Source organism: Verticillium alfalfae, genomic scaffold, assembly GCF_000150825.1.
Source record: "Verticillium alfalfae VaMs.102 supercont1.3 genomic scaffold, whole genome shotgun sequence".
Classification (NCBI taxonomy): domain Eukaryota; kingdom Fungi; phylum Ascomycota; class Sordariomycetes; order Glomerellales; family Plectosphaerellaceae; genus Verticillium; species Verticillium alfalfae.
This window is the reverse complement of record NW_003315036.1, coordinates 139,960-161,117: the sequence shown is the minus strand read 5'-3', so window position 1 is coordinate 161,117 and position 21,158 is coordinate 139,960. Positions and strand designations below refer to the sequence as shown.

General features: G+C 54.0%; 9 protein-coding genes across 9 annotated transcripts; 5 read left to right on the top strand and 4 right to left on the bottom strand.

Annotated features, from left to right (window-relative positions):
- Window positions 1-727: 727 nt before the first annotated feature.
- Window positions 728-2,772, top strand: VDBG_02567 (cryptochrome-1; the record flags this gene model as incomplete). Its single annotated transcript, XM_003006382.1, has 3 exons — window positions 728-897; window positions 986-2,254; window positions 2,331-2,772. 3 exons carry the CDS (start codon window positions 728-730, stop codon window positions 2,770-2,772), a joined length of 1,881 nt encoding a protein of 626 aa, XP_003006428.1.
- A 1,050-nt stretch (window positions 2,773-3,822) lies between these two features.
- On the top strand, window positions 3,823-5,710 carry VDBG_02566 (integral membrane protein; the record flags this gene model as incomplete). The annotated part of the gene is made up of 2 exons (XM_003006381.1): window positions 3,823-4,855; window positions 5,016-5,710. The coding sequence occupies 2 exons, from the start codon at window positions 3,823-3,825 to the stop codon at window positions 5,708-5,710; spliced, it is 1,728 nt and encodes a 575-aa protein (XP_003006427.1).
- A 258-nt stretch (window positions 5,711-5,968) lies between these two features.
- VDBG_02565 (conserved hypothetical protein) lies at window positions 5,969-7,098 on the bottom strand (the record flags this gene model as incomplete). Its single annotated transcript, XM_003006380.1, has 2 exons — window positions 5,969-5,991; window positions 6,111-7,098. 2 exons carry the CDS (start codon window positions 7,096-7,098, stop codon window positions 5,969-5,971), a joined length of 1,011 nt encoding a protein of 336 aa, XP_003006426.1.
- Window positions 7,099-7,819: 721 nt separating this feature from the next.
- Window positions 7,820-8,668, top strand: VDBG_02564 (methyltransferase; the record flags this gene model as incomplete). The annotated part of the gene is made up of 1 exon (XM_003006379.1): window positions 7,820-8,668. One exon carries the CDS (start codon window positions 7,820-7,822, stop codon window positions 8,666-8,668), a length of 849 nt encoding a protein of 282 aa, XP_003006425.1.
- A 193-nt stretch (window positions 8,669-8,861) lies between these two features.
- VDBG_02563 (GMP synthase) lies at window positions 8,862-9,785 on the bottom strand (the record flags this gene model as incomplete). Its single annotated transcript, XM_003006378.1, has 2 exons — window positions 8,862-9,397; window positions 9,455-9,785. 2 exons carry the CDS (start codon window positions 9,783-9,785, stop codon window positions 8,862-8,864), a joined length of 867 nt encoding a protein of 288 aa, XP_003006424.1.
- A 1,065-nt stretch (window positions 9,786-10,850) lies between these two features.
- On the top strand, window positions 10,851-12,299 carry VDBG_02562 (predicted protein; the record flags this gene model as incomplete). Its single annotated transcript, XM_003006377.1, has 2 exons — window positions 10,851-11,270; window positions 11,385-12,299. 2 exons carry the CDS (start codon window positions 10,851-10,853, stop codon window positions 12,297-12,299), a joined length of 1,335 nt encoding a protein of 444 aa, XP_003006423.1.
- A 451-nt stretch (window positions 12,300-12,750) lies between these two features.
- On the bottom strand, window positions 12,751-15,512 carry VDBG_02561 (conserved hypothetical protein; the record flags this gene model as incomplete). The annotated part of the gene is made up of 4 exons (XM_003006376.1): window positions 12,751-13,229; window positions 13,417-13,507; window positions 13,560-15,209; window positions 15,354-15,512. The coding sequence occupies 4 exons, from the start codon at window positions 15,510-15,512 to the stop codon at window positions 12,751-12,753; spliced, it is 2,379 nt and encodes a 792-aa protein (XP_003006422.1).
- A 1,079-nt stretch (window positions 15,513-16,591) lies between these two features.
- On the top strand, window positions 16,592-17,426 carry VDBG_02560 (predicted protein; the record flags this gene model as incomplete). The annotated part of the gene is made up of 1 exon (XM_003006375.1): window positions 16,592-17,426. The coding sequence occupies one exon, from the start codon at window positions 16,669-16,671 to the stop codon at window positions 17,215-17,217; it is 549 nt and encodes a 182-aa protein (XP_003006421.1).
- Window positions 17,427-19,132: 1,706 nt separating this feature from the next.
- On the bottom strand, window positions 19,133-20,600 carry VDBG_02559 (aldo-keto reductase family 1 member E1; the record flags this gene model as incomplete). Its single annotated transcript, XM_003006374.1, has 5 exons — window positions 19,133-19,319; window positions 19,383-19,529; window positions 19,603-19,823; window positions 19,879-20,316; window positions 20,474-20,600. 5 exons carry the CDS (start codon window positions 20,510-20,512, stop codon window positions 19,298-19,300), a joined length of 867 nt encoding a protein of 288 aa, XP_003006420.1.
- Window positions 20,601-21,158: the final 558 nt, after the last annotated feature.

The following is a 21,158-nucleotide window of genomic DNA, read 5'->3' as shown; positions in this document are numbered from 1 at the left end:
TGGTGGTGAGCGAGTGGTCCAGAGACGAGTGACGCCAGCGAAGCGGTGCAGTTGCAGCAGCGCACACTGGAAACAACTCATGAAAAAGGAAACAAACGATATGCTGGATGGGCTGAAAGAAACAAGGGTCGACTGCATCTTGGATTGAAAAGAAAGTTCGGCAGGGGGTGCTAGATAGGTAGATAATGCCCCTGCTCTGATCGGTATGCTTGCTGCCTTTCTGCTATGCAGATGCACGGTATCGGCACCTGGCGGCCTGATTGGATTGGGGGGAGGCTATGTGGGTGGGACTAGAAGGGGGTAGGCTGTTGATGTCATTGACTTTGCAGGCTCGCCGGGGCACATGTTTTGAGGAAGCGGGTGTGCGGCGCCGACGCTTTTCGGCTGCGAGGAGGTATGGCTAGGACTAGGAGGAGGGGTCTCCAATGGCGTGAGACGCATGTGGACGGGTTCTAGACTTTACAGACAGAAATGCCGTGCGCGCGCGCGTTGTGTTTCTCATGACCCTAACTTATTCTGGCCGATCCAGATCACCCATGACAGCGCTCGACAACGACTTCACGATCGAGACTGCGGTAGTCAAATACCGACATATACGAGATCAGACGAGCACGCCATCCTTGCCTTGATAACGCTCACCGTGGAGCGTCGAGAGTCACCGCAGCTGGGGGAAAACAGGCGAGACACACATCACGACAAAGATTTCGACTTCGCTGCCCAGTGAAGCATGACCGGGGCTCGAGTCATTTACTGGTTCCGCACCGATTTGCGGTTGCACGATTCACCTGCCTTGACGGCGGCGCTGGAGCTCGAGCCGGCGGTGCTGTGGCCTGTGTTCACCTGGGATCCGCACTACGTGTACCGCGCACGCGGCGGCCTGAACCGGTGGCAGTATCTGTAAGTCTGACATCTGGCTGGTTGATGCCACTGTTCTCATTATGATCGGGGCGTCGGTTTCCTCAGTGCTCGCGGCTGACCAGTGCAGACTGGACTGTCAAAATGACCTCTCAGCTTCAATCACCAAGCTGAATCCCAAGTCGAAGCTCTTTGTACTGCGCGAGGGTCCACAGACGCTGTTCCCCAAGCTTTTCAAAGCCTGGAAGGTCACGCACCTTGTCTTCGAGAAGGACACGGATTCGTACGGTCGTGAGAGGGATGGCGTCGTCGTGGCGGCGGCGCGGGAGGCCGGTGTCGAGGTCATCATGCGTAGCGGTAGGACGTTGTGGGACAGCGACGATATCGTCAGAGCGAACGGAGGCAAGCCAACAATGAGCATGTCACAGCTGCAGAAGGCCGGCTCTCGGGTCGGCGACATCCCGCGACCCGTGGCGGCGCCCACGAAACTGCCGGATCCGGGAGAGATGCCCGTCGACTTCGAGCAGGAGAGACCGGACACTACGCCGGACTTTAACGCCGCGCAGAGGACTGTTGAGGCTGGAGACCAAGGCTACGCGAGCATAGCTGGGCCCAATGGCGACTTTGGCATCGAAACAATGGAAGAGCTGGGTTTCCCGAGCGCCACCACCCCGCACCGAGGGGGCGAGTCGAGAGCACTGGAGACTCTGAAAGAGGTCATGAAGGACGTCAAGTATGCGGCCACGTTCCGCAAGCCGCAGACGAGCCCTGCGGCATTTGAGCCGCAGTCGACAACGCTCTTGTCTCCGCACATGCACTTCGGCTCATTGTCTGTCAGGGAGTTCTACTGGCAAGCTGTAGATGCTGTCAAGGCATTTGGCAAGGGGGCATCAGGTCCGCCGGAGAGCCTGACGGGCCAGCTGCTGTTCCGCGACATGTACTTTGCTGCACAGGCAGCGCTGGGTTACAAATTTGAGCAGACCAGGGGCAATGCGTACTGTCGATTCATTCCTTGGCATCTGCCGAGCAAGGTGAACACCGAGACTGGACTCATCACGGGGCAGTATCATGTTGACTCTGAAGAGGCGGACCTGTGGTTCCGCCGGTGGAAGGCTGGACAGACGGGATTCCCGTGGATCGATGCTCTAATGCGACAGCTGGCGGAGGAGGGCTGGATTCACCATCTCGGCCGGCATTCGGTGGCGTGTTTCTTGACGCGGGGCGGATGCTACATTGACTGGGAGCGCGGGTGCGAGGTGTTTGAGGAGTGGCTCATCGATCATGAGCCGGCGTGCAACGCAGGAAACTGGCAGTGGTTGAGCTGCGCTGCCTTCTTTTCCCAATACTTCCGATGTTATAGCCCAGTGTCCTTCGGGCAGAAATGGGACAAGGAGGGCCTGTTTGTGCGACGATGGGTGCCGGAGCTGAAAGACCTGGACGCCAAGTACATTTACGAGCCGTGGAAGGCGCCGAAGCCTGATCTTAAGAAAGCGGGGTCAAGCTTGGTGCAATGGCCTCGACGATAGGGAGGAGGGCACATATCCGAAGCCCATGTTTGACTTCAACGAGCGACGAACAGCGTGCTTGGCCGCAATGAAGAAGGCATACGGGGTCGCACTGCACGGGGCGGACGATCAGGTGGCGGACGGGACGTGGAGGGACATGTTCGATGATGACAATGGCGAAATGATGGACATGTTCGAAAGCGACGATGGCGAGCACGCTGATCATGGCCACGACCAAGAAAGCGAGCCACCAAAGAAGAGGGCAAAAAAGGAGGCAGACAAGATCACGCCTGCCAAGCATGCTGCGACGGAGGGCAGTGCCGAACAGCACGCGTCCAGGGGTGCCAAGGGTGCCAAGGGAGACAAAAAGCGCCAGACGTCCATCGCAGACCATGTTCGTCGGGCCAAGTAGCAGCAGATGGGCTGCAACGTTGAGGGATGTGCTGGGCGTTGTTGTTGCAGTTGAGTGGTCCCATGGCTCTGGTGATGCTCGCCTTTACAGCATCTAAAGTTATAGCGGGCTCCGGCTAAGCGCAGAGGTCCAGTCTTGATACTTGCGGGTTTACTTAGGAGATGTTTGCACCGAGAATATTTGTTTTGTATAGAGATTCCGTGGGCCTCGGTAGAGAGCAATCTCAGATGACGAGTGCGCTATAGCGACTGTATGCTCGAGCCACCCAGGTGAGCGAGCTGGTGGGGCCGATTGATGCCATGTGCACCAGTAACGCCATGCGTCAAATGGATTTCCTGTAGGCAGTCGAATTCGAATCAACCATTTGATTTGTCATGTTAGCAACCGAAACGCGACGACGTAGAGGAGGAAAAGAAGAGGAGTGACGACGACGGAGCATGAGAGAAGGATAGGCATCTCGCAATTTGGTGCCTGAAGTCCAGCTGCTTCTGACGCCAATCAAAAGCCATCCAAAGTCTCCAGGCAGCTTTACCCCGATTGATTACGGCCAATGGCATACCGTGTGGCGTCACGCCAGTTGAGGCAGCCAACGTTGTCCTTCAGCCTCCGTCGCAACTGCCAAAGCGAGCTGCAAGGTACGAAGCTTGGTCGTTGCGTCCTGCCCACGACACACGGCACTTCCTGCCCATCTTTGCGACATCAGGACACACCTGCCTGAGCACATGAGGAAGCTACGCTTGCTCTTTTAGTCCTTAGAGCAAGCCTTCTTGGCTGCCTTGACTCACCCGGCTGCCTCACATGAGAAAGCCTTAGACTCCCAGGCGGCATTCCGTTCTGCCATCCCCAGGTTTCATACCCCTTTCTGCTGCTTCATTCACGCGGCCAAGCGGTTCGTTTGCCACACATATATAAAAGACGGGACAAATTTCCTCGTGCCTCAAACTACCTCTCTACTCCTGTCATCACTTCATCTTTTCACTTGACCCGACGTGCAAACGTACATACAATCTATCGCCAGCGACAGCCCCGCCCCAGGCCAAACCATTCACCATGGTCATCATCGCCGTTCCACCACCAGGGGACGACATTGTCGACGTCCTCCCCGAATCCAATGCTGTAGAGAATACCACCGAGACACTACCAGACAATAGAAAGCTCACCGTCAGCTTGCCCAGCCTTGACCATGACCACGGTTATAGCCGCCCTGGCTCGATCACCGTCGCGCACGGAAACACCAAGGATGCCTTGACCCTGACCCTCAACCGCACTATCCGCGTTCCGGACAACCAGGATATCAATGCACTACCGCCATCCTGCGGCCAATTCCCGCTCTACCGCGTTCGCGACTACGCACGCAACCTCCCTGACAACATGGTGCAGAAGGGCGGGCTTTTCTTCCCCATGTACCAGCGCGAGGCCATGTGGATTGCCTTCCACGCCAGCCACCCTTTTGCCATCAAGATCTACGTCGGGGGTGTCAATGCCGTCTCGGGCTTCCCAATGACAGAAAACGATAAGACCCGCCAGAAGCGCGCTCGCATGTTGCGCGCCTCGAAACAGATCCAGGACTACATGGTTGTCCCTGGGCAGCCCTGGCTCGATGGCATCGTCTCCGAGGACGGCAAGATTCGTCAGTTTGTCGCCCAGCCCAAGGGCTCCGGTTTTGCCGTTGAAGCCCAGGTGACCGGCGAGGAAAAGGTCGGCGGCATTCAGATCGAAATAATCCCCGCCAAGCGCAACACCCCTACCCAGTTCGACGTTCGCTACGAGGACCGCGAGCAACGGGTCGTCACACGCATCTTCAAGCTAGCCGACCGCGGCATTACCGCCGAGAGCACGTGGGAAGACGTCAAAAAGATCATCCGCGATGAGTTTGACATTGCGCTGAACGACCAAGTCCTCTCTGACCACAACGAAAGTGGCGCCTCGGCTTTTGGATCTCGCCACGCCTCCATTAGTTTCGACAACGACGTCAAGCTTGGCGATGTCTACTTCCCGCCCAACTTTTCAACTTTGTCTGTGAAAAATCGGCCACCTCCAGCGCGCCGGGATTTCCCTGTCGCCAGGACAGCACCCTTCCAAAGTAGGTCACTTCAATCCAGTTTTGCCGAACACTCAAGTCACATCTGTGTTCTGTTCCATTCTACTCACTGAGTCCATCCTAAGGGACATGTCATTTCGCACAGTCGTCACTTGTTATGCTACTATTTCTCTCATTCCTCCTTACTAACTGTTGGTCTCAGGTTTCAGTGCCGCTCTTTCCCCTCCCGGTGCCGCTCACGCTTTCATGGCAGACATGCAGTATGACTCTAGTGAGAACTTGTCCTTTGGTGCTGCTGAAGGCTCCGCCATGCTTTTCGGAGGCGGGCCGCCACCGCCACCACCACCAGCTCCCATGAGCGTACTCAGGAGCGTGCGACACGAACCCGCTCAGCCCAAACCTTCGCCCCAGTCCAAGGCCCAACCCAAGGCTGCCGTGAAGGAGATGGGAATCGCCGCAGGTGGCCTCATTACCCAGACCATTAACCCAGACGCATATCCCGCCGACTCATGGGATTCTTCGGCGTCCGTCATGCTGAACTTGCAAATTCTCGATGTGGCGTCTTACTCTGCCGTCACCGGCTTGCCAGCGCCCACCACTCCCGTCAATGGCGAAGAGTATGCCCGTCACGGCTATCCGTACTTTGAGATATGGAACGAAGAAAAGACTGGAGTCATGGGCGACTTTGATGAGGTCAAGAGTGTGGCGCAGATGGAGAAAGAGCGCGCCCTCGCCGAGGGCAGGGACGTGCCGCCCGAGGAAAAGAGCGTGCCTGTGCGGATCGTTAAGATTGGGAGTCAGCCCCGGTGCTTCAAGACAACCTTTCGCCCGCTCGAGGTGCTGACCAAGGAGCTGGAAGGGTTGGCGATTGGGCCTCATGACGACTGCGATCTGTGATAACGCTATGTTTGACGAACTGCAATGACAATGGTATGACTTGGAATAGCTTTCCGTTGATCCCTCACATTCTGAATAGTTTTAGTGTCAACGTAACGAAAGCTGCAGGGGTAAACAGGCATGCTCGCCTCGAGATGCTGCATGATGAACTCTCGGGCTCGCGATCTCGAAGCGGATATGAAGTAGATAGGCCATACTTCAGAAATTGACAACCTTGGTCAAAAGAGCACCAGATCCACGCCTATCTCTCTGGCAAATTCATTCCACTTGGAGTCTCCCCCCTCAGCCCAGTACCTTTGCATAAATCTCAGCACGATGAGACAATTCCCCAGCCCGTGCGAGCCCATGGCCGTCATCCTGTCAGCGAGGAAGAGTCGTTGCTCGTCCGTCGCGGCCTCACACCCTGCTGCGAGCAAGGGCCAGAGGAGCGGAATATTCGCCTGGGAATGTTTTTCCATAGCGCAGAGGGAGGAGATCATGCGGTCGACCGTCGACTGGACTTTGGGGTGATGCTTGGGGAGGGCGTGCACGCGGCGGTAGAGGCCTAGAAGGGTCGCGTCTGCAAACAGAGCGTGCGTGCTGCGCAGTTCTGTCTGCGCCTGGACGGTGGTGGCCTGGACGGCCGGAAGCGCGCTGGATCGGACGCCTGCTAGACGCGTTTCCAGAGAGGAAGGGGCATCGGCAGCTGACATGGATACGAAGGGACAGGTTGCCGCCGTTTCGGTCAGCGGACAGGCTGAAGGGGATGAGGGTTGCGCCGGCACTGGGAGGTCCATCTCGGACAGGTCGCAGACTTCGTTCAGGATCGAGACGAGATGGTACGAGAGACCGGTGGATTCGTCGACGTGGCTCGAGGCAGGCATGCTCTGGAGCAGCAGGCCCCAGTCCAGTCCGTAGGTCTCTTGCTGGTGCGTCAGGGGCTGCCCAGAGACTCTGTTCATCAGGAGCAGGTGGACAAGCCACCTGAGACTAAACGCCCACAGCGGGTTGGACCTGTGTCGCCGCCCGTCTTGTCGTACGATGAGGATAGCGCCGTCGAGGTGCTTGCGATACGTTTCCGTGTCGCCGGCGCAGAGACACGTCGTCGCTAAGAGGAGCGCTGTCGGGAGGAAGGCCACGCTTTCGCCGCCCTTTGTCATGGCGCTTCGGAGACCTGCCAGCGTTTCGACGGTCGCCGTTATAGAGGAGGTACGCGAGATTTCGTTGCCCGCGAGGCGGTAGTAGTGGCTGTAGCTTGCGACGAGGAGAGCGCCGAGCATGTAGTCGTGCGTCTCCGCCACGGGGATGACGAACTCGAGGGTCGTGGCCGGCTGGAGGGGGAAGTAAATATTGACCGTGTGGGCGATGAAGTGGTCAAAGTGGAAGCGGTGCCGATCGGTGCGCAGCATAGGGAACGCCGCCGGTCGGTACGTCAATAGGCCTGACGTTGAAGCCGCCGCCGCCGGCGAGGCTCGCTGCGTCCTGCTTTGGACGTCTGTGGGCGGCGCGTCTGCGAGGATGATGGGTTTAGGAGCCGTGAACTGCTTTCTGACTATGCTCAGATCGTACACGCAAAGCCTGGGGAATTTGGAGCATCGCGAGCACACTGGCTTCTGCTCATCACACTACCAGCCGGGTTAGCTGGTATTTATGGGGTCTAGTTGCTTCCTGGGTAGCTATCTGGACGATTACCTTTGCCTTCTTTCTGCGACATTTCCGTGCACCCTGCACGGCGTCTTCGTGAGAGATCCATGATTCATCGTGGATTGACGGCAGCGCTACCTTTTCCTCCTGACGTTACGAACCGGGCCAATGTCCATGTCTTCAAATCGATGGTCTATCAAAGGTCGATGTGTAAAAAGCAGTGCCAGTGGCATCTGGGAGACCGTGTTGCTTCTGTCAGGATTTGCTCCGTCATGTGACTCTCAAACGTGAAGGACTTTCTAACGTACGTGGAACCGACCCCGCAAGCCGTGTTGTCGGTGTTCTATTAGCGGGTGAAGCGGCCTGCAGTTCCGTATCGCGGGCCCGTCACGCCCCTCAACGTCATCAATCACTCGAGATGGTCCTCTACTCATGCCGGCAAACTGACCGGCGCTCTAGCTCCTGATAACTCAACACAATTTTTTGATGGTCATCTTTAGATTGCAGTCCGCAATGTCAACCAACTACACACAAGGCTACTCCAGAGCCACGACCAGTAGCCATGCCGCGCGGACAATCTACTCAGATGCTGCCTTTGTGCTGCCCCTCATTGATCCTGCGGACAGAATCCTTGATGTAGGATGCGGCCCCGGTACGATAACAACAGGTTTCGCGACCATCGTGCCACAGGGCGAGGTCGTCGGCATTGACATATCGGACGAAGTACTTGCGACGGCAAGGTCGTCCGTTCCAGCGGGCTTGAGTAACATCTTCTTTCAGAGGGCCAATCTTCTCGAGGGACTGCCGTTTCTCGGCGACAATTTCAGCGTCGTGTTCAGCTCCCAGGTGTTCCCCCATCTGGCGACTGCCGAAATGAGGACGGCGGCGTTGAAAGAGATGCGGCGCGTGACCAGGCCCGGGGGATTGGTCGCCACGCGCCAGGTGGCCGAGATGCTTTTCTACCCGCGCGCTAGCAGCCTCAATGAGCTTCTCACCGGTAACATGAACAAGGTGTTGCGGGCGGGACAGAAGGATGGGTGGTTCCCCGGCGGCGAGATGCCGGCGCTGTTTCGTCAGCTTGGATTCAAGCCCAACGAAATCAACGTGGGCGCCGGCACGACGGTGCACTCGGGAGAAGAGGGGAGGCGGGCCTTCGGGGCAGGTTATGGCGCACGCTTGAGTCGTAGCGATCCCTATTATGAGAGCTGGAAGAGAGTCGGCATTTCGGATGAGGAGATCGACCGGACAGTTGAGGCACTCAATGTGTGGACGGAGGATCCGGATGCTTGGTGTGTCGTGTTACAGGCCGAGGTTTGGGGCAGGGTCCGGCATTGACGAAGAGACAGTGTTTCTCGGGCCTTATTCAATGCACATTGGCTGTCAACAGTGGAAAGTGGTGGTGCACAATTTGGCTGTCGCCTGTCTTGGCCTCGGAGGTGGTTGCTCATAGGTCATTATTCATCATTGGGGAAACTGATAGAATACTCTTTGCCTTCCCTTGCTCTCTTCTGGACCTCTCTTGAACGCTCTAGTTTCCGTAGTCCATGCCGTCATCGTCAAAGTGAAAGAGTCGCAGGATGGCCGCGGCGATAGCATCGCCGTCGTGCTCAAGGTGACCCGTTTCCGCCGCACGGTCCGCATGATCCAGGTCTTGGATGGATCCCATGTCCACCCTCATCTGAATCTGGCGCTTGACCATATGGTCGTCAAAGGCAAGGTGAGCCTGCGACGTGAACAGACGATTGGGGATGTAGAGGCCCTGGACAGCTGTATGGGGGGAGGAGCCCCAGACCGTGATCTGTGAGTCCTCTGGCAGGAGACCCTCGGCTGACTCCACGGTAGGCGGCGACTTGACCTGGTCTTGGTGCATCTGATGCAGGTGAATCTCGTCGTCGTGAACGCGGAAGAGACGCTTGCCCGTCTTGGTGAGGTCAATCTTGCAGTGCCCGAGTTCCCAGTCGCCTGAGGGCGCGGGACCGACCTCGGCGCCTAACAGGCGAGCGAGGAGCTGATGACCGAAGCAGACACCAGTGAAGTGAAAGTCGAGCCGCTTTGTCCATAATTCTGTGAGATGGTTTCAATACTCGAAGCTCATGCAAATGGAAAGAGATGTTTTCTTACCCTTTAACAGGGAGAGGAGGTCGAGGATCCACTGGTCATCGCCATGGGCGTCGTACACACTGCCAGTGATTAGGAGCCCGTCAAATCTCGCCATGTCATCGAAGGTGGGCAAGACGCCCCCCTTTTCTGTCACAACATGCTGATAATCGACTTCAATTCCGAGTGGAGGGTGGTGCGCCTGACCAGCTTTAAACATGTGGTGGAAAAGAATCTCGCCAAAGGAACCGCGCGATTCAATTGTGTCGGCGTGAGGCTCGTCGGTCTCGAGGACCATGAGCTTTACAATATCATTGCTGGGCGTCTCGTGACTGGGCTTGTAGGTGAGAACCATGCTGGGCCTGATGGTACAATTGAGCAAGCTATTTTGACAAGCGGTTGATATTGGGTGACAATGATGAACTGTATTAAGTAGGTTCCGAAGCGGGCGGGACTGACTTGTTGACCTTTGCAAGCTACCTAAGTATACTCTTATACCGCAACCGGTTCAAGGCCAGGTGACGCGTTCATAGCGAGGGTGCACGAAACATAAGAAGTTCGTCCAGAGCGCCAAGGCGAAAAATTGTCTTCGTCATGGCGATGGATGTCTCTCCCCTTCCTCTCCATTGTGTCCTTCGCCTCGGGAAGAGTTCTCATTGACGTCACGACGGACCTGTTCCTGCAGCGGGTTCCTCAGAGTCGTCTTCCATGCACTCATTGACAGGTCTCTGTCCCGCTTTATTCCTCATTTTCATAACCTAATGCTCCGATTCCTTAGCCGGTGGGACCATTGCTAGGATTCTCGGCGAGAGGTTTAGGCTGGGGACAATGACGATGGTGGGGTGATGTGGCGGGTCTTCATATTTCTAGGCATTCTTAGGCGTCCTTTTTGAGCCTGAAGCCGTAAGAGAGCGCTGCAGGGCTGACGAATTCAGGGTCAGACTACGTTGACCAAGCCTGTGCCACGCGTTGAAATCAAGACAATGGCTCTTGTACGACACCCTAAAGCCCTTGGCGTCCTCAGCACTCCCAGCGCCGTAAGGCAAACCTTCTCCAAAACCTCTCAGCCCGGCTAAGAGGCCGGGGATAGAGGCTATTATGTGAGGCACACTGCGGGCTCAATACTCTTGTTTCTTTACCCATCCAGGTTCGACTATCGTTGTCCGAGATCATCGTCGACCGACTCGCCAACATAGGGACAAAGCCAAACCAAATGCTACAGACAAGGCGGCTGCCCCGAGGCAACCGTATTGACAAACACGCAGGCCTGATGGTGCGGCTCTACAAAAGGTGACCCTGTTGCTGCTCACTCTCGATTCCTGCTGGCATCAGCAAAATTTGATACTTCATCACAAGGCAATCAAGCAAGCAGACCACATCCGTCCCCATTCTTCAGAAAAGAAGCATAAGTATCACCAAAATGAACTCTTTCGGCAGCAACAACGAAATCACCAATTCTGCATGGAACTTCGACGGACTTCCAGACGACGTGCAGTCGATCGCATCGACGAACGAGTCCTTCGCCCCCAACCATCCTGGAGGCCCGTCGCGCAGCAGGAACGTAGCTCCAAGCCTGGCGCTTGGCAATTCTCGCAGCATTGTTTCCTCTGACAGTCCTGGAAGCGGTCGTGATGCATCGAGCGCATCGAGCCCCCATCTGTTGAGTACTGTCAGCTCGAATCCTGGCAACAGTTACCCCGACATGCCCTCATCCGCACAATTGAACGCCAGGTCCAGATCTCATGCTGGGGCACTTGGGCTATCGATACGGGACTCCAATAGGGCGAACTCAGTCTCGCCCTTCCGCCAGGATCATATCCGAGATTTTGGTACTACCCAGGTAAGTGACGATGACAACTACATCGTTCTCGATGACGATGGAAGGCGACCCGTCGAATATACTTTTATGCAACCTGGGACTGCTCACAGCATAGGTAACCTATCACATGGGCAGGCGCCACTCTGGATGCACGAAAATGACGCCGACGACGATGATTCCGACATAACCGAGATTGATCATGCACCGAGGTACTACGATGCTTACTCTCGTGGCGGCCAAATTGACCATACTCCTTCAGTGGCTCAAGCTCCCCTTAGCAATGCTGGAAGCCGCAACAACAGTAACACGCATTCTGAACCTCCCCGCAACCGCGTTGCTAATCCTGCAGGCATTGACGCTGTAAGCAACGATGAAGGTAATAGTGGTATCAATCAGAGAAACGAAGGTCAGTCGGCCGCTTTCTGGCCAGATCTGCGACCTCTCCTGACTGATGAAGCCGCCATCCGGGACCTTCACCTTCAGTGTCCCATCTGCTACGATGCATCGGATGACATGCGTGTTTTGAGTTGCGGACACATACTTTGCAAAGATTGCTTGTACCGCGTCCTCAAAAATCGAGACGGCGCACGTGGCAGCCCACGAGGCCGCAGTCGTGAATGTCCCTTCTGCAGGATTCAACTCGGCAAGAAGCGAGGCTGTCATCCCAACTGTCCGCAGGACAAGTCATGGACCGTCGGCCTCCGCGTGCCTGCATCGATGGTTGAACTGTCTCATTTCCCCCTGACAATTGCAGAAGGTGGCGGCAAGCCGCTGTCTTGCACTGACTGCCGCGAGGGCCGCGTAATGAACGCTTTCAAGCGTCTTTGCCAGGAGTTGCTCAACGACAAGCATGCGCGAGTGGCCATCTCTGATGGAAGCCAGGCTGCCAATGTCGTCCCAGATACGCACACAGCAGTGCCTGAAATGCAGACGATGTCTGATGCTGTCATGAACGTGCTTTACAGCCCTGAATTCTGCACCAAGTACGCTGGAGTACAGGCCCCTGTGATGCGCAAACGTGCCGCAGCAGAGTTCACCAAACGCCGCTAACTTCACATTTTCCGTCATCGCGTCTCACTGTATGGGCGCTGCTTATATGCTCCCGGTTCAGAGAATGTAGGTATATGGAAATAAGATAAAGAAAGGATGTTCTTTTGCGGCTATGAAAGATCGATCAATTAGTGCCCGCTGATTCTCATTGTTGTAATCCGTAGTGCTCTCAGTGCCAGTCAATCCGAGGGAGTGTAGATGAACCAAATCGATCAATCGGAATTTTCTATCGTACGCAAGTTTACCCAGTTGACAGACTGGTCTTATGGAGGTTGCCCAAATCTCAACTTCGATGCTCTGGACCGCGTAGGTATGTACGCATCATGACCTTGAGTTACTTAGACACTCTTTACAGTCTGATCGAAGATAGGAGTAGCAGGAAGAATCTCTACCAGATATCACAGATTCATATCCGGTTATTCCACAGCTGGTAATCTCGCGAGAAGACTGTCTAATTGAACGTTAAGTTGTTTAAAGGTAGTGTATCCAGTTCTCCCGAGTCAGCCAGCTCCCCGTTCATGACACCAGGAATGAATGCTTCGCCTTTGAGTTTGAAAACAATATCGTCAGTGTCTTCGGGAGCACCGTCCGGTATGACTACAGTAGCAATCAAAGGTCGGCTGTGATAGTATAAGATGATTACCACATCTCCTTGCTGAGTCGAGGCTGGCACAAGACCCATAAGGGCTCGGTTCGACGTTGTCATCAGCCGGCGTAACCTGGTGCGCGCTTCCATGGCCCGGTGAGCTTCCGCAATCTTGTGGTACGAGTGCTCATCGGAGCGGTTGAGCCTATTGAGATGGGATTGCTGGACAGGCTGAAAGGTAAAGTAGGATGAGAGTGGCTTGCCGGCGATGGGGAGTTCACGGTTGGCTTGGATGAAGTCCCAGTTTCTCTTGTACAGGAAGCTATCATCACGGTGCAAAGTTTCTGAAGCAGAAAGGTCAGCAATGAGAATGTATATCTGACATCATAGATTATTGACTGACCAGGAAAAGAGTCGAGTAAACAGCTGAAACTCGCTGGTGCCACCTTGCCGTGCGTGCCCGTTCCCCCGACAAGTGTGGACCATATCTGGTTAGGAATCGACTGCGGATTAGACTCCGATCCAGCGTACCTAGAAGGATGATAGGGAGTTTGCCCTTCCTGGGCGGTTTTCCAATCGGGGCAAAAACGCGGCGCGACAAAACCCCCTTTGAACAGAGGACCTGGGACCAAGTAAGACATGTCCGATTCGTTCAGGGCCCCGAGGCCATCGACAGTGTCGATGACCCAGCCTGGGCAGATCATGTCATCACCCTCAAACTTCGGTGCCATGTTCGTCTCAAACTCGAACGACTCGAAATCACCTGGTTTGTACTTTGGACGAGAAGGTTGGGCATGCCACTTTCCTTCGATGCGCCCGATTTTGGACTTGACATGGAAACGTGGACACCATGACGGCACAGTCCTTCCTTTATCGGGTGCAGAGCTTCCACCATCAATCAAAGAGAATATATCGAGTGAATGGTCGGCTTTGATGCAAGCTTTGGCGTATTGGAGATAAATATCCGTCGCAGAGAGACGGGAAAACTCCGCGTTATTCTGTAGTGGAAGCTTCTCGAGGGCAGGCAGTGCGAGGAGTCCAAGCACTCTATCCTTATCAAAGCCACAATGAGCATCCGCAGCAAGGGTGAGAGATTGGTGGATGGGAGAGCCTGGGAAGTTGTTCATGAGAGGCATCCGGACGCCCGTCGCCGTAAGCATTGGATGAGATGAGTGGCTCTGGACATCCATGACCCCGGGTTGAAGCATGAGCAACAGCTTATCGGTGTGCGGTATCTCCTTACGGTTGCCGAACATGGCGAGTTCGGCGATGGCAGCGACGTGCTCGAAAGAAGGTTCGCGTTTTGTAGACCGGCCACTCGCTGCCAGTGCTCGCTGCATAGAGTCGCGTACCGCATCGGCCATCATGGATAGCAGCAGCGCTCCGTCCCGGACATAGCGCCACTGAGTCACGATATCTCCGCAGAGAATGGGCGCGCTGCTGTGTGCCATTGCCAGTTCCTGAATGATCCACAGTCGCCGCCAGTACGGGCGGTCGAAGAAGTCGTAGAGCGAAACCATGGCATAATCGGTATCCCCCTGCCGCGCTGCTTTCCGCATGTCGTCTTGTGCCCCTTCCACCCATGCGCGGGCCGCTTTCTTCAGCTCTAATTCTGCCTGAAATCTGTGGGAATGCGCAATTGTAGGCTCGGCATGATCGAGAGCTTCGTAGTATTCTGTGCGATAGTTGACGCCAACTTCTTGGAGGTATTCAAGAACCCATGGCGTGTCCTCGTCGTGATGATATCCGCCGCCGGCATGGATGATGATGTTGCCCGCTTGGCGGTATATGACCGACATGAGAGGGAGCTGCCTCGCCTGGTCTTTGAGTCCAGCCTCGGTCTCGTATTGCTGATTGATGCACAAAGCATCGTTCCATAACCAGATGCCTTCTTTGAATGGCGCCATCTCACGGAACGCCAGCAAAGCAGCCCATAGATTGTAACGCACTCTGACCCGCTTGCCGTCCAGAATGACTTCGTGTACGTCGCCGTCCGTGTAAGTCCCCGCGTCGTCGTCTTCGTCGGTCACCGCGGGCTTGTATGTAGGGTCCAATCGCTTTTTCTCGTTTTCCTCCTCCTCCTTGCGAGCAGCCTCTTCCCTCTCCTTTTCTGTGAATTCCCAGTCCTCTTTCTTGCCCCAAGAGTAAGACATAGCAACATAGTTTCCCCAGGTGAACCTGTTGCGCACTTTCGGCTCTCCGTCCGGAATCTCACTGAGGGGAACTAATGTGGTATCCTGCTTGGCTGTGCCCGGCTTAGGTTTCAACTTGGTGATGAACCGACTCATTCTTCCTCGATGCTTCGTTGCGGGTGTTTGTTGACCCTGCGGACGAGGTATTGAGCATCTTGCAATGCCAAAAATCTCCTGTGGTCGATCCAGATTCATCTCCTCGTCAAAGCGCACAGAAGGCCTTCCAGTTGGTATTGGACTCTCACCAGAGACCAGTTGCGACGCATCCAGACTCACCACCCGCATCCTCAAGACAATCCTGTTCTCGGTAGGATGGCTGTCGCCAATGCGCGGTTGGATTTGGATGAGCCGGATTGCGAGGGGCTCATCACGGTCATCAGGGAGAGCGTATTTCGACGCGTAGTCGGGATAAGAGAATTCGCTGTCGTCGGACATTATGATAAGCTATTTCCCTGCAACCAGGCGATCAGGAGTCGATGTACGAGAGTGTGAGCACAGGTTCATGGCGCTCGGCGGAATATATGCACCTTTGCCGAGGGCGATTCGTGATCTTGTGTGCATACGAGCTGAAATCGGGACCACTAACGAGTACCTGAACAAGGCACGAGACAGGAATTCAGGGCCTTCCATGCACTACTGAAACCCGTAGCCTTGCAAATGAGACACTCGACCAATTCCACTGGCAGAAACGACAGGGTCGAAGAGCGTGGCGTGTTCAGCCGCACAACGTGCCGCTTATCTTGCTCGCCTATAATAGGCCCCTCCAAACAGCAATGGTTCCCAGGTCCCCAGGCCATCAGGAGGCGTGAAGGGCGGCAGAGGAATACGGAGATCAGGGGTGTTTTCCAGCTTGATGACCTCGTACATACCCCATAGCCCCGCACCGCCCCGAGGCACCTTAACTCTGATAGGTACTCTGAGGCTGGTGCAACGACCATTCTTGGGAAATAAGAGCCTTATCATCTGTGTGAAGGCACATAATTGCGTACGCACAATTGAAGCCAAGAGGATTAGTTGTGCAACCAGCCCATGGTACATCTACCTCTGGTTGCCATTCGTAGATGTTTTGTTTCAACCTCTTGTGCAAACTTGTTCGGTGGCGTCCATTACGCCATTTACCGTCGAACAAAGCGCATGTTGGTGACATCCCAGTTTTCAGACCACCAGGCTTGCGACAGGATGAGACCCGACGAATCTGATCACCGAGCGGAGCAAAGAGTCGCCGAAATGGTACTCCTTGGATGCATCACCAGCGTGAGCCAACTGCAAGTGCTTCAACTGGGTGTACCTCCTGTCGCCTGGATTGGACCAAATCTGCATGCCAGGTCTCGGCCCGGGCCCCATCTAGGGTGGTGTACATACACCATCGTGACCTCTTGAGAATGATTGACTGGGTGCCCAGATTGTAGGCCTTTGATAAGAGGTCCATTACATGGCGCGGGATTTGCTGCTCAGTCCTTGGTTCCAATAATAAGCCTTCTAGCCCACTTACCAACACATCTTTTTCTCACGATGCCCAGCCTTGTGTAAGCACTCGATGTTTCAGTAGAAACATCGCAAGAAACGTCCTATTCTCATGTCATTCACGCAGATGATATCTACAGATGCAGTTTCTGTGACTACGTACGAAGTAGCGACAGCCACAATTGCTGCTCGACAAGAACGTGTCCTTACGCAGACAATACGTTTGTCAACGGCGACATTTGTTTCACTCTTCACGCTCGGAGTTGACTCCGACGACGATACTGTCGGACCACCTACAGACACCATGCCGGCCCCCAACTACGACAACTCGCTATCGAGCGCCGAAATTGGTGGCATCCTAGGAGGCATCGTAGCAGTCGTCGCCATAGCGCTGGTGATCTGCTTCTGTATGACGTACAATCGTCAGCAACGCCGCCGCCGTCGCCCTCCTCATGAATACTATTATGACGATACGACAGAAAGTTCCGATACCCATACGACGGTGCCAAGGCGCCAACGTTATGTACCTCCTCCGCCCCCCCGAAGGCCAACTCGGCAGTCTCGTGCCCAAAGATCACAACCTTCCATGCCGGCACCACCGGCACCTACATTTAAGATCAACCGGGGCCCAGCCTGGGATCCCAAATATTCGGGTCCCAGAAGAACAACGAGATGAGCGAGGCATTTCTTTTTCACAACTTTGTTCAGAGTCTTTTTGAGCGAAATCGCGATTTTCTTTTGGCTTGGCGGAGATGACTGCAGCCTTGCAACTTGGTGAAGTCAAAGAGTCGCATATCATCCGAGCTCAGATTGACACCACTAGCAACCAGCAGGGATCATGAGTGTTGTCTATGGAGCACGAAGACAGAACAATGATCCACAGTCACCTCTTCCAGATACGATATGATTTCCAGTCACGATGTCCCCCAATTTTTGATGTAGTAACTTTGAAATTATGCATTAACTAACTTAACTGTAACGGTCGGTTGGATGCTGGATTGAAGTGGGATGAAAGACGTTCGCGAGCTATGGAGCAACAGTCCCGTGCAATGCTCCCCTTGCTGAATGATTTCTGGAATAGAATTTGCCATACCTGATTTTCTTCTTTTCTCAAGTTGCCTGATTTGGAAATCTTAAGTTTGTTGTTTCGTAACAAGAAGGTACGGGCTCAAACAGCCGCTTTGAGGGTTCTGTGAAAACTTCATCAGGCGACATAGGGTCGGCCGTTTTATGGGGGGTCTACATACAAAGGATGAAGAAGATGCATGGCCGCAAACACTCAAGCATGACCAGGCGCAAGCTGAACTGCCCTAAACCCCTCGGCAGGCTGAATTCTGCAATGACGAGAAATTATTTGAGCACGATCATTGACTTATTTCACTGTGGAAGTGAATCTAGAGCCAGTCAGGGGCTTTACCTGGATACCCTATTTAAACCTAGGCAAACTTTAAATCAGCCTCTTAGTAGTGAAACTCGACTTCCACCTGCAATGCTTGCTTCTGTCCAGCCACCTCGACGACTCGGTGAGGGGGGCGCTCGCAACCTACTATGGAAAGAAAAGCTTGGCGGGGATTCCCCCGTTCGAGGCTATTTTTCGGCAACAATCTTACAAGCCGAACCAGGCCAACCATAATGACGGAGATATTTGACACACAACAATGGCTTGCCTCCTTTTACCACTGGGTGGCAGCAAGAGCCATGTAGCAGACACAATGGCGTTCACGCAAGCTTGGAAGGAGACCCACTGCATACTTGATCATGGTTCAGAAAGGTATCGTGGGCGCGCGGGATCACACTGATCGTGTGAGGGCTGCCACTAAGCTCTTCTAGGGCCAACCGTAATCGTTACCTCGAAAGTGCCATGGAACTAAGATAAGTGGCCGCTTTGCCTTTCATGAACGCTGATCCTACTAATATGGGCCATTCTCTGGCTTTTCTTTGGAGAAAGTAAGTGCAAACAATTACTGCACCTTTCTTGACCGAAACACACACTGTTGCCAGGTCAAGAGGTCTTCTTCATTACACGGCCTCAGCTTGATCTGTGCAGATCAGTTCCACCATTGTGTCCCATTGCTTAGCATTGAGCAAGTCTCACATGATGCCTCACACAGATCATGGCCAACCGCGTCCAATCACTACTTTATCCATCATGTGCTTTCGAAGCTGATTCAATAGGGGCTCACTAAAACGAAGTGATCTATCTATTTAACCTAGCTATGGTAGCCATTTCGATAACACTCGATATTGCTTTTATGTGTTGTATCAATACCTCACCCAGAGATATGAGAGGCGAATTTCGTGCACTTCAGTGCCCTCTAATACTTCCTCAAGTGTGTTCATTTTCGAATTCTAACGTGCATGATTGAACTCTGCATTGAGATGACCATAGCGGAATCCCAAGGCTTGTCAGATCCGCAAGCTCTGAGGTCCGCACTCTGTAGGCCGACTATATACAGAGCTCCGACGCGTGCGAAGGCTTTGAAATCCGCCTTGATTGGTTATAAAATCAATCACGGGACAAACTGCCGCGGTCCCAGTTGCTAATCGTGGCAGATCTCAACATTGCAACGATTTGATGAGGCACGATGAGCACGAAGATCGAATACCCGTAGTATGCTAAATTGTAACGACGATGCAAAGATTCTACGACCACGCATAAGTCTCGACCAGGCCTCTGTGTATCATCCTGAACTCCATACATCTACACTAATTCATGTATGACCGAACTCGTGTGATTTCAGCCGCTGCCAGCATTTTCACGGAGCATCTGTAGGATCCCTGTAGCACGTTAGACCGCCATTCATGGCTGCTCTTCAGATTTGAAAACATGCTGCCACTTACCAGTCAGTTACAAGATTTTCGTCCAGGGCGTTCATGGCCGCCATGTCGTTATCCGATATCTCGAACCCATTTACGTTGGCGTTTTCAATAAGACGCTCTTTGCGAGAGCTCTTCGGCAGCGTGACCATATCGTGCTGCAAAGACCACCTGGAGCGTCTTGTTAGCGCATGGCATGTGACGACGTGCATCATAAAGAACTGTTCGGCAATCAAAAGCCTACCTGACAAGCAACTGGGCCGGGCTACACGAATACTTTGTGGAGAGCTGGATAATCTTGGGATGTTCCATCCGCATTGCGCGTGCCAGTGGCGCGTAAGCTTCGATGGTGATATTGTATTTGGAGCAGGTCTCCCTGATGGAAATTTGCGTGTTAAAGGGGTGGACCTCGATTTGATTAATGACTGGCTGGATACGGGGCTTCGATGCCATCAGCTCTTCGATCTACATAGCGCGGTTAGCCTTGAGAGTCGGGCGAATGAATCTCAACAAGACTGACATGCTTGGAGCCGTAGTTGCTGACGCCGCCTAGCTTGATCTCACCGTCATCAATCGCATCCTCGATTGCCTTCCAGCTCGTGAGCCGAGCTTCCTTCCCGCCATAAGGACTGTGAAGTAGAAAAAGGTCGATGTAGCCGAGTCCAGATGCTTTGACCGAGCCTTTGATCGATTTGCGGACTGCATCATATGACGTTCCGTTGCTTGCCAACTTGGAGGTATAGAATACGTCCTCACGAGTCAAGGCATGTGTGTTCTCGCTGCTGGCAAGAAAATCATGAATAGCTTTCCCAGCCTCAGACTCGTTGTGATACATTTGAGCGCAGTCAAATCCGCGATAGCCGGCGGTGAGAGCCCATTTGACGGAAGATGTGGTCTCTCTGCCAGACATCATGTAGAGGCCCAGTTGAATTTGCGGGATCATAGCACCATTTAAGAGCTGGGAGAGTATTAACCAAAGGACCAAGCATGCGTGATACAAGCACTCCCGCGAGTGATGCAACCTAGTGTGTCACATAGACAGCCGATGCGTAACCCAGTAATTGACAGCAGCTGGGTGAGGGGTATGGTCGGACTGGTCTGTAAAGAGCACTGACCTTGGCCTTGGTATCTAAGGAGAACTTGGTAGATGCCATCTTGTTTGCAAATTTGGTCCGGATTTGGCCCCCTTCACTGGTAATCTGATTCAGACGATGTAGGCGAATTGACAAGTCGTCGGGTGACGAGGTGAGAATGTGCCTCGTGCCGAGTTGTTCGCACTATCTGGATGACATCATTTGCGTTCAGAGGTGGGGGCGGGGCAATGGCCCAAAACCATTACATCAAAGTCAACGTCGACTGGGCAAGATATTTTTATGGCGCCCATATCCTTCTAGCTGCGGTGAACACTGCGCAATCTACAATAGCAAAAGTAGGCGGCATACAAATAGGGATGCCCTCAACATATTATCAAGGCTTGCTCTTTGTCTAACACCCTGCCAGTAAGAGAAGCACAGCCAACGCTCTAAGCTAGTCAAGAACTCGACATAGTCAACGGGTGGGCGGAGGATCGGTTCGTAAAACATGAAAAAAGAATTATACGGGATTCAGCTTTTCAACCTAAATGTCAGAAGGAAGGCTTGAAAACGCCGCATACCCCTGATAGCCACTTTGAGTGCGGTCTCCCGAGACTGGTTGGGCCATCCCTATCTTCGTGCCCGAGATAGTAGTGGGGACGATCGGCCATCTCTGTCAGTATCCGCTATCAAATGAAGTCGCCTAGGCACACTTAGGCCAACAATC